General features: G+C 40.9%; 1 protein-coding gene across 1 annotated transcript in view; it reads left to right on the plus strand.

Moving 5' to 3' along the window:
* The window catches only part of FAM120B (family with sequence similarity 120B), a 219,847-nt gene extending 203,373 nt beyond the window's left edge, over positions 1-16,474 (plus strand). The window contains exons 10-12 of the mRNA XM_040351053.1: positions 126-197; positions 2,419-2,473; positions 13,491-16,474. Coding sequence (XP_040206987.1) covers positions 126-197; positions 2,419-2,473; positions 13,491-13,503 — 140 coding nt within the window. The 3' untranslated portion in view covers positions 13,504-16,474. The remainder of the gene's footprint in view (positions 1-125; positions 198-2,418; positions 2,474-13,490) is intronic.
* Positions 16,475-16,778: the final 304 nt, after the last annotated feature.

A 16,778-nucleotide genomic window follows, 5' to 3' on the forward strand; every position in this document is an offset into this window, starting at 1 on the left:
AAGATACCTTCTCAATAATAAACACTGTCCAATGACTTTATACTGTATGTTGTGAAAACAATACAATTTTAATGCAAATCCAGGTATTCCCAAGACAAGTCATTTGTTGAATTTGTTGTACTTAGGACCACGTGCAGACTTTGAAGACACAGAAGGTCCTTACCAAGGAAATTATGAATATGGCAGACGTAACACAGGTAGCAGTTCATGAACTCCAACGTTGTTTATTGTTCCCATAAACAGGATGATGGTCCCCTGTGATATATGGGGTCACAGGATGTGTTTTGAAGACTCTTTAGCTAACCCACAATAATGATTGGCCATATATAAGCTGTGAATAAGTGGGTCTACTCAATAGAGTAGGTTTTATAAATTTTCTATCCCCAGAGGAATCAGTAAAATAATTTTCAGGTATCGGGGGAACCCCTTCTGAAACAAATTATTTATGAGTCAGTGGAAAAATGTCCCTTACATTGGTAGCTAGTAAGCAATATTCCCCCATTAGAGTGGTAGTCAGAATGGCACTGGTTCTTCCAGATAGGAGGACTCAGGACAATAAGTCACACATCGAGGAAGAGACACAGCTCCTCATGGAAACAATAGCCGTCAAGAATATAGTCCTCATGCCGCGTACACACGACCGTTTTTCATGACGAGAAAAATTAAATTTTTTAAATTGGTCATTAAAAACGATCGTGTGTAGGCTCCAGAGCATTTTTCTCGACGTGAAAAATGGCCATTAAAAATTTAGAACATGCTATAATTTTTCTCGTTGTTTTTTACGTTGTTCTTTTTCACGTCATGAAAAACGGTTGTGTGTAGGCTTTAACGATGGGAAAAAAACGTGCATGCTTAGAAGCAAGTTTGTAATGGAGATAGCACATTTGTCACGCTTTAACAGAAAAGCACAAAGACTGAAAAGCGCAAATCATCTCTCACCAAACTTTTACTAACACGAAATTAACAAAAGCAGCCCAAAGGGTGGCGCCATCCGAATGGAACTTCCCCTTTATAGTGCCGTCGTACGTGTTGTACGTCACCGTGCTTTGCCCGAGCTTGATAAGAATCACGTCGAGAAATACATTGTTTATTCCATGACATTAAAAACGGTCGTGTGTACGCGGCATCAGAGTTAGATGGAACAAAGAAAATGTGGAAATTGGATCAAACAGAGGAACATCTGGAAGAATCCTAGGGTTCCTTGAATGGTTCAGAATTGCTGCCATAGAAGATAATGGTGAATGCGAATCAGATCTACCAACAGCAGCTCAAATCTTTTACAGAAGTACCACTACAGGCAGCAGTAAACACTTGTTCATATTCCATGTGCAAAGGAGGTACTTACTCATTGCTAGGCATACAGCCCACAGCTGTATATTTTCAACCATTCATTTTCTTATTAAGGGCTTATGAACATGGATGTCTTTGTAAGCATTTGGGGCCAGATTCAGGTACAAATGCGGCGGCGTAACGTATCGTCTTTACGTTACACCGCCGCAAGTTTTCAGCGCAAGTGCCTGATTCACCAAGCACTTGCGTGTAAACTTTCGGCGGTGTAGCGTAAAGCCGTCCGGCGCAAGCCCGCCTAATTCAAATGGGGCGTGTGCCATTTAAATTAGGCGCGTTCCCGCGCCGAACGTTCTGCGCATGCTCCGTTTGGAAATTTCCCGCCGTGCTTTGCGCAAAATGATGGCGCCCCGACGTGTTTGTGAATGGCGACGTGCGTAACGTACTTGCGCCAAAAAATAATTAAAATTCGACGCGGGAACGACAGCCATACTTTAACATGGCTGGTCTAAAGTTAAGCCATGAAAAAGCAGGCTTAACTTTGCGACGGGAAAAAACGACTTGCGACGACATAACGCACGCAAGTACCTTCGTGGATCACCGTAAAAGCTCATTTGCATAACCGACGCTGGAAAACAACGCAAACTCCACCCAGCGGCAGCCGAAGTATTGCAGCCTAAGATCCAAAGGCGTACGAAGCCGTACGCCTGTCAGATCTTAGCCAAATGCCGTTGTATCTTGTTTGTGAATCACAAATTAAGATACGACGTGGCAAATTTGAAAATACGCCGGAGTATCAGTAGATACTCCGGCGTATTTCTTCTGTGAATCTGTTCTTTGGAATATAGCATAAAATACACCCTTACATGTGGTGCCTGGGAGTTTTTATCTTTACTTACAGCTCTTTATGTGGTGGGGTGGGTTGCAGCGCACCCCAAAGCATATACCATGTGTTAGGTTGTATTGTGATTAAACAAAAAGCTGCAGGTCTAGTTTTTGTTTAGTTGCGGTGCATTAACAGCCCATTTATTTAATCGCAATGCAAAGGCTACAGATTATTTGCAGTTGATGTTTAGTGATATCTTGTCATAATTTATTCGCTTTAGTTTTTTTCCATGTTTTATTTATCAGGACAAAGACCATGGCGTGGAGACAAAAGAGGAAGAGGACACCAGTTTTCTAATCAGTATGTGAATATAAATATAAATATATCTGTATAGTATTTTTTTTAAATAGTTATTATCGACTATAAGTGCTGTCATAAGCTGCATTTATACTTTGCTCTCTGTTAGTATTTCTCTGCAGCAACTCATTAAAATACTTGCGCTTGATGTTCCTGTCATTTTCATTGTTGTGAGATATCTTGACAACTGACAAGTCTATAGGAAGGTGACAGCATTACAAAATTGTAACTACTGGGTAGTAGCAGCTGCAGAGAGAAACTTGGGTATCCGGTGATATCTTACATTCCAGATCTTCTCAGTTTCCCTTCATATAATATTGCTAGGCAACAAGGAAGAGTTTCTCTCCCTTACTACCCTTATAATTAATGAATGACAACAGTCAGAAACTCAAAATACATACGAAATAACTTGCCTACAGCGTAGCACACTGCCATAGCTTGTCATGAGTAAGGAAATATTACATGTATTGTTTACCGGGGAACTATTGTAGTTTTGGTTGCATGCACATTCTTCAGCCAGATCAATAGTATTTGGCATCCGAATGTCAGCGTTGTGAAATCTCGATGCAGGAGAGGTAGCTTTCAAAACAGATAGTTGTAAAGCCCAATAAGAGAGGTGCAATCTTGCAGGGGGTGATTTGTGTTATGAATTAAAGTTAGGTTCAGGAATCTTAGGATACATTTAAACTATGAGCACAATTAAAAACTACATATATACTGTAGACTCGCATTAACACTAGTAGAAAGGGGTGCTTACAATGATCAGCTTTTATTTATTTATGGAAAACCTTTATCCGAAAAAGAAAAAAGAAAACAGTTTGCTGTAACTGATTGTAAAGTGTTAGATGGAGTTTGGCTTAAATTTTTTGTGTATTTAAATTTGCTAATACATATTAACACTCCCCCCCCCCTCCCCCAGACGGACAATGCAGCTGTCTGTTGTGCCCCCTGTGTTCATTCATTCATAGTGGGGCATGCTAATATAGGAGGTGTGTTGCTGGCCAAATCACCAGGTAAAAACAGAAGGGGAAAAGCCCAAAAAAAAGGAAAACTTATGCAACCATCATATCTAAAGAATGGTAAGCTGCTAAATAATTTAATGTAATGCTTACCCCTGCAGGAGCCGCTTGTAATGATGGGTCCTCTGATGGATGCAGCTGTTTTTGTCCCCTTGTAACATAGTTCTTTACCTGTTGATCCTGGCAGTAGATGTTATTTTTCCACTTCCTAAAATACATGCCAGCATTGCCACCCTGTGTATAGGGTAGTCTTAGAAGAACATGTAGTTTTAAATGGACATTAAGTAAAGAAAGATAATATGATACGTGTTGATATTGTTGTTGCAAACTGAAGACCAAAATTGGTTCAACACCAATCCACTCCACATAGCAACATAAAGTACATATCCTGTATGTGTGTCTGTGTATTAGGCAAAATTGTTTTCCTTACATACTGTAATTTTACTTTCCTGGATCCTCATGTCAGCCTAGCACAGGTCAGCCCCACCCCCTCTGACCCCTCCAGGACAACCTCTTAACTAGCCTATAAAGTGCGGCTGTGTCCCACAGTCAGTCTTCACAATTTCCCACCTCGCAACGGAAACTGGGTGGGGAATCCCACGGGATGTAACAAGCAATGCCCATCAAGGAGGGAGGGAAACCACTGCAAAAGGAAAAGAACTACTGAAACCTGAATGCTGCTAAACAATTTACAGCTGCCGCAATGACCGTAGAACCAAACACCTCGGTGGACCACATTTACCCTGTAGTGGTGAATAAAAGTATTAGATGTGCTCCAGCTCGCTGCTCTGCAAACTACTTCAACCTGAAACCTTAGCATATGCCGCTCAAGAGGCCGCCATGCCTCCTGTAGAATGCGTGTTCACCTCTAAAGGGTGTGGAAGGCCCAGAGATTGGTAAGCCATTTGTATCGTTTTGATGATCCAGGAGAACAAAGTTGGGGAAACAGCCAACCCCTTCTCTAGACCCATGGGAAAGACAAAAAGATTGTCCTGCTTACAGGATATCCTTAGTTCGTTCAAGGTAGCCTGCCAGAGAAACAACTAGGTCTAACTTTTTCCATTCATCCTTTGAACCAGCTTACGGAAAGGCTGGGAAGATTGACTCCCAATTCATATGAAAAGAGGTAGAAACTTTAAAAAGAAAGTTTGGCACCGGTCTTAGCACAATTCTGTCTTGAAGCGCCAAGCAGTACAGCTCTTTAGATGAGAAGACACAAAGCTCTGATGCTCTCCTTATGGAAGCAATAGCTGTCAAGAATATAGTCCTCAGAGTTAGATGGAACAAAGAGCATGTGGAAATAGGATCAAACGGAGAAAGCGACAAAGATTTCAAGACTAAGGATAAATCCCACTTAGGGAAAAAATACCTTACTGGTGGTCTGATTTTCATAGCTGCTTTTAGGAAGCAAACATCTAACAGATCGAAGGCCCACCTCTTGTTTGAGATGACCGATAGAGCCGAGACTTTGACTCTTAATGAATTGTAAGCTAAGCCGCATTCCAGACCCCTTTGCAGGAACTCTAAAATATTGGATACTATAGGCAACATGGGGTTCCAGTTCTTCTCTGCCGAGACACGCCAGATCCTGTATGTTTGGGATTACATGAAGAGACAGAAGGATTTTAGGCAGTCTACATCTAAAGAAGGGCTGTGGTTGGTTCTCAATAACCAATTACCTGTCGAGTTCCTTCAAAAACTGTGCAAGTGTACCTAGAACTGATCCTCTTTTGAAGGTAAATGGTGGCCAAATCAAATATTGATTTGATTTGGATTTCTTTTCTGTTCATTTACTTTCCATTTTGTTAATTAATGAAATAAAATATTAGCACTTCAATTTCTGAAAGCATTCCTAATTTACAGAATTTTTTCACACCTGCATAAAGCTTATATACTTTATGTTGCTTTGTGGAGATGATTGTTGTCAAGCCAGTTTACAAATTTCCTCAGACTCCATTAATTCCCAAAGTACTACTCAAGATTTAGCCCGAAATGTTTTCTGGAATAGTGATCCCCCCTTTTGGCCCAGAAGACTGTGGTTACCTTCAGTGTGGAGAATGAGGTTTGATAGTAGGTAAAGTTGGTCGATTTCTTTCAAGACTGCAATAAAGTGCCCACTATACAGTCAGATAAATCAAACTGGCACAGAGATCTCCTTTCAATTTCCATGCCATTAACTTCATTCTGCCGGGGTTTCGATGAAACACCACATTCTGAACCAGGAGATGCTGACATGAAGGTAGTGGAATCAGCTGACAGAACCTCATTCTCCACACTGAAGGAAACCATGGTCTTCTGGGCCAAAAGGGAAGGATCACTATTGCAGAAACCGTTTCGGGCTAAATCTTGAGTAGTCCTTTGGGAATAAATGGAGTCTGAGGAAATTTGTAAACTGACTTGACAACAATCCACTCCACATAGCAACATAAAGTATATAAGCTTTATGCATGTGTGAAAAAATTCTGTAAATTATTAAAATGGAAAATAAATGAACAGAAAAGAAATCCAAATCAAATTAATATTTGAATTGACCACCATTTGCCTTCAAAAGAGTATCAGTTCTAGGTACACTTGCACATTTTTTGAAGAAATTCGACAGGTAATTGGTCATTGAGAACCAACCACAGCCCTTCTTTAGATGTAGACTGCCTAAAATCCTTCTGTACTCGATGATGTTGAGTTTAGGGCTATGTGGGGGCCAAACCATCACTTCCAGGACTTTTTGTTCTTCTTTATACTGAAGATAATTCTTAATGGCATTGGCTGTATGTTTGGGGTCATTGACCTTCTGCAGAATAAATTTAAGTCCAACCACACGCCTTCCTGGTGGTATGGCCCTATGGAGATGTATCGGCCTGTATTTCACAGCATTAAGGACACCATCAATCGGGAAACATTGAGGACCGTAGATGCAGTTGTTGGCCAAGGAAACTTAAAGCAGCAGATGAAAGACGTATATTTTTGAGAGCATTCTTACTTTACAGCATTTCTTAACATCTGTCTAAAACTTTTTCACAGTAATCTATATAAATCAATGGTTGTCAACCGGTGAGCAAATATGGCCCCTGACATCACCAAAATACCAGACATAATGTTCAGTATATGAAGTGCTTTAGAGGACTGTCAGAAACTGATAACCTAACAGAGCAAATGGTGGTCAGAGAGTGTGGACACGCTACATTTTCAGCTGGGGATATGCTACAGAAGACAATACAAACTTTTTACCTTTAGTTCTACTTTAAGGATAATGGTAGATGAAGTATAATTACCCAACCTAACACGCTGGGATCTATTGGACAAAAATGTCCTAATCCACAGAGATAAACATCTTATTTCATTATTTTCCAAGTTTGCTCAGAACTGAAAGTCAAATGAGAAGAAACCCTGCATTAAGATAGATATTATTTTATTTTTTTATGTGATATTTTTTTGAACATGTGTAATGCAGATATTGCTCTTTTTCTTATTACAACAATGCATTTGTTTAGATGATGATAATAAAAGATCAATCCACTCCCTCAGACAGTTTGAGAAAGGTATTTATTTTAAATTTGCACTGTTTCCAGCACCAAAAAGCAATATACCATTCTTTCGCAATTATATCCCATATAAATGGGATTACCATTCTGTTCCATTAATGGCATTACCATTATGTTCTGTTAATGGGATTACCATTCTATTATTCTGTTCCTCCTCCATCATATTTTATTCTAGAGTATACTGTTGTATGTTTCAGCCTATAATATACAATTACTTATACACTATGGGCCAGATTCTGGTACTATTGCGGCGGCGCAACGTAACCCGTTTACGTTACACCGCCGCAAGTTTTCAGTGTAAGTGCCTGATCCACAAAGTACTTACCTGTAAACTTGCGGCAGTGTATCGTAAACACGTCCGGCGCAAGCCCGCCCATTTCAAATGGGGCGTGTACCATTTAAATTAGGTGCGCTCCCGCGCCAGACGTACTGTGCATGCTCAGTTTTGAAATTCCCGCCGTGCTTTGCGCGATGTGACGTCATTTTTTTACTAGCGACGACGTAACGAACGCGAAAACCTTCGTGGATCGTCGTAACTGCTAATTTGCATACCCGACGCTGGAAAACGACGCAAACTCCACCCAGCGGCGGCCGAGGTAGTGCATCCTAAGATCCGACGGTGTAAGTCAATTACACCTGTCTGATCTTAGGGCTATCTATGCGGAACTGATTCTATGAATCAGCCGCATAGATACGACAAGAGATACGCCGTCGTATCTCTTTTGTGAATCTGGCCCAATATTACCAAAAGTATTGGCACGCCTGCCTTTGCACGCACATGAACTTTAGTAGGATACCAGTCTTAGTCTGTAGGGTTCAATATTCAGTTGTCCCACCCTTTGCAGCTATAACAGCTTCAACTCTTCTGGGAAGGCTGTCCACAAGGTTTGGCCATTCTTCCAGAAGCGCATTTGTGAGATCAGGCAATGATATGGACAAGAAGGCCTGCCTCGCAGTCTCCGCTCTAATTCATCCCAAAGGTGTTCTATTTGTTTAAGGTCAGGACTCTGTGCAGGCCAGTAATATAAGTTGCTCAGGCCATGGTAGCATTGACAATTGGGTAAGGGTCTGCAATAAAATAGGTAGAGGGGCTTACTCAAATTTTTAGCCGGCCATAGATGGATCATAATTCGGCCAGTTAAGCAGAAACTGGCTGAATTTAGATACATCTATGATCAAGGTTGGTTGTACAGAAGTTGATCTCTCCGTAAGCTTCTGTACAACCAGCCTGTCTGTTTTTTTCCTGCTCAATCAGTGTCGCCATCTATAACTGGCAACAGCAATGCGTGTATTCTGATGTTGGGAAATTCTACCCACTGTCAGAATACAATAGCTCCATGGGAGGGATTCCTCCATCAACACCAAGTGTGTTGATGGGGGGGATTAAATATATATATAAAAAAAAATCAACCCACTGGTTGAATGAAAAAAATGCATCATGTATGGCTTGTTTTATTCTGTTGCAAAACAAAAAAATGCAGGTTTTATGACAATGGCTGGATATGCCAAGTACCTTCTCCACTTCCTTTCCCATTCTTGCTCCACAACAGCTGCTACAGCCGTAACAGAGACCATTCAATATAGAAGGAATCAACATCTTTGGACTCTAAATGATGATGTTCGTATGAAGTATTTTCTATTCATAGCAGTACAAAGGAAAAATTGCAATGGTTTATTGTTTAATGGACAAACTTGTAACATCCTTTTACTTTAAATTTATGTAGTGAACCTGCATGCTAAAGCAGGATATCAGCACATGATAAAACACAATTATTATGTGTATTGGGTGCACACTCATAGTTGTGAATTAGGCCTCACTTACCAAGGATGAGGTGTTAGAGGTATTACCTACATCATTAATCTCAGGTAGAGGCAAACCAATCCAAACAGCCTTAATCTACCAGGTGTTTGTCATTTCAGGAAAGGCAAGGGATAAATTCCTCATGCTCAGATTGTTGCCTGAAATGCTTTGTATACACTGATACCTTTTTCCACCTTTTCTGCATGTGATAAATCACAGAAGTTTGTTCTAAATATAATCTCTTAGGTGTCGAATGTCCCCTTTTACTCCTTCTATTAGGACTAGCAGAAAAAGTTGTTAAATTAACATTGAATATACTCTGTCTGTTATTTACGTCTTTTAGTCATTCTTTACATTTTTTTGTTATTTGTGCTACCCAAAATTCTCAGTCTCTGGCAGCCCACTTTAGATAAGAACCGATATGCTCCAATCAGAAGTGAGCATGAGCGTTCCTCAGTAGATGTGACTGCAAGGGGTGTGTTGGACTGCTAGAGAAAGACCACTGTTCTTACACAAAGGCAGCGGTCCTCATCTCTAGCAAGCTGCCAAGTTTGGGGTAGCAATATTAGACAATAGATAAAGGAAATACTTAAAAAAAAAAAAAAAATTCTCTATGCTCCTTGACCTTACATAAACTGTTAAAGCTTAGACTACAATTGAGCTTTAGCCCCCAGTCACACCTGTGCAACTTATCATGCGATTTGACAGTTTCGCACCCTATTGTCCACATTGGAAACAGTCAAATCAGTGAGACTCCGTCGGAGTTGCATCGATTTTGAAAGTAATTCCTGTACTACTTTTTGCAAGTTCAGGTGCAACTTGCATAGACATCTGTGCATGAAGTCGCACAGATGTCTTCCAAGTCACACCTGAAGTAGCACTAAAATGCTACTTTGAAATTGTGCTACTTCAAGTCAAGTAGCACAATTTCCGTGTCGCGATCGGTGTGACTGGGGTGTAAGGTCTTATACACACTGCACGTTTTTTCAGCTACTCCTAGGGGTGTCTGGCATTTTGTTTTCTTGCCCCTGCATGTTATCCTATGTCCAAAACACGTAAGCTTTTAGAGGAGTTTAGAAGCAGAGTCGTTTAGAGGCACGAAAAAAAAAATCCACTGCCAGTGCGTCCAGGAGCAGCAGAGTTTTGGCAGAAAAAACACTTGGCACTTTGGAGCGCGTCTAAACGAACGTTAACACTAGGCGCGTTTATCACTTGAGCGTTAATTAATTTGAATAGACAGGAAAAAACATTTATTCTGGCCAATAAATTAATTGGCGCCCAAATGATTGATGCCTGTAAATGCGGGAATAGAACAGAGCAGCGAGCAAAAAGCCCAGAAACAAAGAAGGAGAAAGGAGGGACCCTCAGGCTGGAGATGGGGGTCAAATTAAATTTGGAGTCCTAGACTAGTCGGGTGTAGATTAGGGAGTGCATAGGACCACCACGGGGCCCATACCTTAAGGAATTTTGCATTGGAGTCGTGGAGGACGCTAGACATTTTTTCATGGATCATAAGGGTCATCAAGATTGCTCTCTTTTCAGTAATCGCATGTAGTTTTTGACGTGAGGTTCTCTTCAAAGCTGAACTTGAGTTAGCAATACAATTTTATTTTTAATGCAACACCCCAGATAGCAAGGTTTATTAGCTTGTTTAATGGTTTTAAGGGTAGGTCACTGTTAGACCTGTCTTTCTTTTTTCCGCTCATCTGATCTTAGCTTGTCCAACGTCATTGCTTACAATTCATGATCAGCAGTCCTGCATTGTACAAGAAGGACATCAAGGGCTCGCCACATATCAAAAGCAAGGAATAAGGTAAGTATTCCTCTGCTCTACAACCCCCCTAGACTAAACAAGCTATTAAACTTTACTATCCGGTGGGGATATATTTATGCTGACTGGAGTTACACCATTTATTTGCCTCATTATATTCCTGTGTACTTACGTGAGGCTCTGTAATGAACACTGAATATTTTCAGGTTTGACATAACAAAGCAACTGTGCTGTGTAAATACGGGAATCCAATTTCATGTACACTTTACCCAGCACTTCATCCAAAAAAGAAATCACCTTTACTTTGGAGCTTGCCATATGTCACTGTGACTAGCACAAATGTTTGGCTGGAGAGGAGTGAAATTCAGCTCCTATTCATTTGTCTAGTAACCTGCAGACATATTTATTCAAACTCAAGCTAGTTTTCCATAGAGCAGCTTGGAAGCCTCTTATGTCTATGGACTACTCTTATCAAAGGACAACAGGCTATAACAAATACAACCCAGAATATTTCAGTACTGTCCACGGCTAAATTACCAGTGTTTTATATTATAACCGTTTTTATTATACAATTGTATCATTTATTAATGATGCATAAACATAATATACAGGGCGCAGTTTTAACATTACTTGCTCTGTTCATCTGCATACCTACAACATACAGTATGGTCATCTTTGCATTTACACACTAGAGTCTGATGGTTGTTTTTCGATTTCTTGGTTGAATGTTTATCTAAACCCAAAACAAAAGTAATGTGATGGCTGTTTTAGTTTTCCCTTTATTCTATTTTTACCTGGCAAACCGCAAAGACACACTGACTGTCCTTTGCTGGTTCTACTCACCCCTCCACTGTATCTGTAGAGGAAGCCATAGATGTCACACAGACTGGACTTCCAACACCGCTTGCCTTTTTTTATCTCCATTTCATGGGGGGGGGTTGATGGGACCAGTGGTATTCACAAGAAAGATGAGATTGTTTGTGCTTTTAATTCATCAAACAGAAAGTGAAAAGGACACTGTGTTTTTGGCAAGATCAACAGGTATTTTATACATTTGCTAAAGAGGTTTTAGGTCTGAGAAATAACGTTTGCAGCCACTACATCTAATGCCTAGTACACACAATCGTTTTTCCTTTCGGGAAAACTACCGTGTTTTCCTTTGGCCGGGGAAACTGGACATGTGTATGCTCCTTAGCAGTTTTCCCGACAGGAAAACTGCGGTCTAAAAAATGAGAACATGTTCTCTTTTTTCTCGCCGCGAATCGCAGCATGTTTTTTTCCTGCAGTTTTCTTATGGGCAACACTGCGAGGGAACATACACTCGTCCGGTTTTCCCGACCAAAGTTCTCCTGGCAGTTTTCCTGTTGGAAAAACCGGCCGTGTGTACAGGGGAAAAGGGACCGAGCCGGTTCCCGGTTTTCCCAGCGGTCTTTTGACCGTCAGGAAAACTGATCGTGTGTACTAGGCATTAGGACTGATAAGCTGCAATATATCCAATTTTTTGCTCATTGGTTTAGGTATATTTTAGATACTAAAAAGGAAAAGGCATCAAGCTCAAGTATTTTTATTTTTTTGTCTTGTTGGCCAACGTAAATTGTTTCTTGAGCAGAGAATACAGGGTAGGATGAAAGAGAGTGATAGAAAATGTGAATTTTTGATTAGTTTGTTGGGGGGTTGTAGGTCTGGAGGAATGGGTATGAGTGTAATTCCCCAAGACTTGTTGAGGGGAAGGTTTGAAAGCAGTGTCATGGCCATTTTGATTCATTTTTTAGTAGAGCAGTTGTTTTTAAGATCTAAAGCTGGCCATAGATTGATGGAAATTCAGCTGGTTCAGCAGGGACCGGTCATCTATGGCCATTCCCATTTGAGAGGAGTCAACTTAGTAATCATCTCTTTTAGCAACAGGAAAATTGGTGTTCCATCAGCAAATGCAGCCAATTGGCTGCAGCACTGATCAGTACATTCTGGCAGTGGAGACGTCCAACTGTCAGAATACAATAGAGCAGCGGGGAAGCTTTCTATATCCACCTTACATCTGTGAATGGGGGAATCTGTTCATTTTTTTATTTTTTTTGATCAGCCAACTGCTTGATCAAAAAAGAAAAAAATGTATGAAGAGCTTAAGAATAAGGTAGCCAGGGCTAAGACATTTTTGAGTGTCATTTAAATCGATGAACTAAGGTTGCCATCATGTCATCTCATGGCTAAACTGCAAGACCCCTTTCAAACTGCCGACGCCCATAGCATCGGTGGTAAAATAGCGTTAAAACGCTGCTATTTTACCATCAGATTTGCGGTGCATTTTGGCCACTAACGGGGCGCTTTTAACCCCCGCTAGCAGCCGAAAAAGGGTTCATACCGCCTGCAATGCGCCGCTACAGTGGCGTATTGCCAACGGTACGGCAGCGCTGCCCATTGATTTCAATGTGCAGGAGCGCATTAGCAGCGGTGACTTCACCGCTGCTAATGCGCTCCAAAGAAGCTGGTGGCAGGACTTTTATTGATGCCCTGCCAGCGCACCGCTGCAGTGTGAAAGCCCTCAGGCTTTCACACTGGAGACAATAGAGCAGCTGTTTGGGGCGGATTGCAGGCGCTATTTTTAACGCTATATCGCCTTCAAAACACCTTCAGTGTGAAAGGGGTCTAAGTGTCCCAATCTATGTGACACTCTAATGTAAACAATGGTATTTGTAATCATCAAGCAGGAATATTATTACCAATTGCAATTAGTCAGGTTTTAGTTTTCATTTAATAGAAATGATAAACAGAAATCCTGAAACCCTGATTGATGTTTTTGGGCAATTACTCCACTTTTGTGCTCATTTTCCCCATAATAAATTGGCCCTGTACTCTTTTTAATAATCTCTTTTTTTGTTCTTTTTTTCCATAGGTGGCAACATTGATTCACATCTGGCAGTTCAGCAAATGTAAAGGACTGTCATTTTCAGGTCCATTGGAAGTCAGCTCAGCCCCTTATAATGAAAAGTACATCATGTAAATAAATATATTTCGGTCCAAGGTACAGTCTTATGTGTATTAAAAAAAAACATACAAAAAGCAGAATCTTAATGTTCAAAGAACATTGTGAAATTACAAGCATGAGTACGCATCTAACAAACCAATATACATTGACATTTTACATAGTGCTTTAGAGAAAAGACACAAAAAGGAATATGGTATATAAAGCAGCAGCTCACCACAACCAACCTCGCTAATCAACTACTGTAAGTAACAAGTTCAATCATCTGCCCTAGATTTACCTCGACTGTATCTGGATGGCAGAGCTTCCATAAAAATTCTATCACAGGCGTATTATGAGTAATACGAATTATATCAATCAGCATAACAAAAGTTCCCCTGTGTACATGAGGAATTGGCTTGCTTTATGACTTTGTAACAACATTTTAGGAATTCAAAACAAGAACAGCAAATGGCTCAAGAGCGAGCAATGTGAAGAAGGTGTAAGGAGAAAAGGGAAAGAACTGAGGAAAGAAAAGAGGAGGAGACCTAGGACTCATATAAGATACCAAGCTGAAACATCCAAGGAAGGGAGATAGAGGTACCTTCACATAATTTGCCCATGGGTCCCAGGTGCATTCAAAGAGGGCCTGTTTGTCATTTATTATGCTAGCCACTTTTTCATGTACCATGATCCAAGACATTTTATGCTTCATGCGGCGAACCGATACATAGGGTGATTTCCATGCCCCGGCAATGGTGATCTTAGCCGTCAAGAGCATAAAATATATTAATCACTTCATAGGGTACAGCACACCTTCTGGGAGACCATTCAGCAGAGCAATAGAAGGTTGTTGTTCAACCACAATGTCTGTTATTTCACAAATTATGGAGAAAACTTGACTCAAATAGCTCCTGATTCAGGGGCCTTCCTACCAGATGTGGAGCATGGTGCCTTGGAAAGAACACCCTCTAAAGCAATCCCTGAAGTTGATGGATACATCCTGGCTAAGTGAGTAGGGACCAAGTACCACCTAGTTAGTACTTTAATACTTGCCTCTATCAAAGGGATTTTCAGTATACCCTTGAAAGAGACCCGAAGTACAGAATACCAGTACTCAGGATCTAACTCAAAATCCAGATCCCTCTCCCATGCCAGCATGTATGGATGTTTTGAAGGTGAGACGAGCAGCGATGCATAAGCCATGGAAATGTCATCCCTGGAGCCCTGATCTCTAGTACACCATTGTTTGTAAGCTGTTAGGAGGGAGGATCTGGTGATGATGAGAGACTCGATAAAAAAAAATGCGATTTAGGAGAAGCAAAATTGCTCAGTAGGGGGCCTCTCTAAAGTAGTAAAGCAGTGAGATAAAGTGAAAGGTTCTCTATATGTATAAAAATGTCCTATACGGTAGATGCTCTTATCCATCCACCATTTAAAATCTCTAATTTCCATGCCTGGAGGGAAGGCCGGCTTATGGAAAAGGTGATTTAAAGGAGTGAAGTCAGAAACCAACGCCGAGTTATTGTGAACTCAATCCCAGAGGGCAAAGGAGTAAGAAAGTGGAGCGCCATAACGGAGGGTCTAGCTTTAGCAGGACGTCATCCATAGTATAGGTCAGAACAGTCTGTTGTTCAATAGTCACCCAATAAGGACATTCCTGTTGCGAATAGACCACCAATAATTTCATGAGCTGCACCTAGCCTTTCCTTGGTTTTTGGCACATAAAGTATGGCACAGGGAAGTCTTGGGACCCTTACGGCCCCAAATTAACTTAAAGCGGAGCTCCACCCAAAAGGGGAAGCTCCACTTGTTTGCCTGTTTGACAGGTACTCATCTCCACTTCCAGGAGACCTCACCGCATTTGGCCCCCCTCCTCCTTTTACCACCACCAGGCCATTCAGCGCGCTTTGCGCATGCACAGTAGGGAACCGGCTGTGAAGCTTCAAGGATTTGTAGCAAATCAAGCAATTTAAGCAGTAGGGCCATTTTGATCATGGACATCTTCCCGAAACACAAAAGATCATGCATCTACCAGCACAAGAGAAAATCATGCAAGCGACGAAAAAAGCGGGGATAATTAGCCGAGTACAGCGCCAAGAAGATTGCAGTAAGAGAGATTCCCAGATATGGTAAAGCTCCATCTTACCATGGGAATGGAAAATATGATCTATACGGGTATAGGTTGCATGAGGGGAAGAATAAAAGGTGTAGTCATGTGCAGAGGGGTTAAATTCACGCATTAATTAAGTTAAGAGCATGCAGTATTTTAGCCACACGTGTGCCAGATTTAGGGGGCCATCTAAGAGTAGAGCGAGATGGGTTTCGATTTGTCTAAACTCAGAACAAGGAGCATGATTAGTATCTCCTTCACAAATCACTTGGCCCTCCAGGAAAGGTGTCAGAGCTCTCAGCAATTTAGTGATAAAAGTTGCTTGTCCCAATTTGGGGGCATAGTAGGAAATAAAAGTACATGACTGTTCCCCATCTAAACCTTTTTCCAAAACGTATTTCCTGTCTGGGTCTCTAATTTCCTGCTGTAGTGTAAAAAAGTATTTTAGAAAAAGACATGGCTACCCCTTTAGTCTTATCCCAAGCATTTTCTAAATAGAAAACAGGGTACCGTTTATGTAAAAAAAGATGGTCGGTATGAGTGGAGAATTTTATTTTTTTTGTAATAACAGATATCTGCTTGGCAGGAATGATAATGATGAAAAGTTTTGCGGCATTGGATTGGGGAGTTAAGGCCTTGTGTGTTATGAGATACAAGGGGTTAAAGGGTCCTTATGTGTACTCATGGCTCCAGATGGCATCCACATAACCCACTGCATCACTCACACTAGCCTAGAAAAGATACATCCCAGTAGCCTTCATTCCACACCCGCAAGGAAAGATACACTTGGTCTCTAAAGAAATAAGTTAGAAAAGAGAACCATACAAAGTATAGGTATACACACCACAACCCGGGGACTTGAAGCAACCCCCAGGTTAGGGCCAAACATGGTTGCACCACAATCCGGCGGGGTAAGTAATCAAAGTGCATACAGGTTCACTTTATTTGCTAGTTTTAACTTTGCCTTTGTAATTCAGCTCCTCCTTACTTTTTTTTTTTTTTTTTAGATAGATATTTTGGAGTAACCACGAGTCAGATTTTTTTTGTGATTTGTAGCAAATGTTTGCCCCTGTACATGTCTATTTAATTGCTGGATGTTTAAATTA

This window comes from Rana temporaria, chromosome 4 (genome assembly GCF_905171775.1).
Source record: "Rana temporaria chromosome 4, aRanTem1.1, whole genome shotgun sequence".
Lineage (NCBI taxonomy): Eukaryota > Metazoa > Chordata > Amphibia > Anura > Ranidae > Rana > Rana temporaria.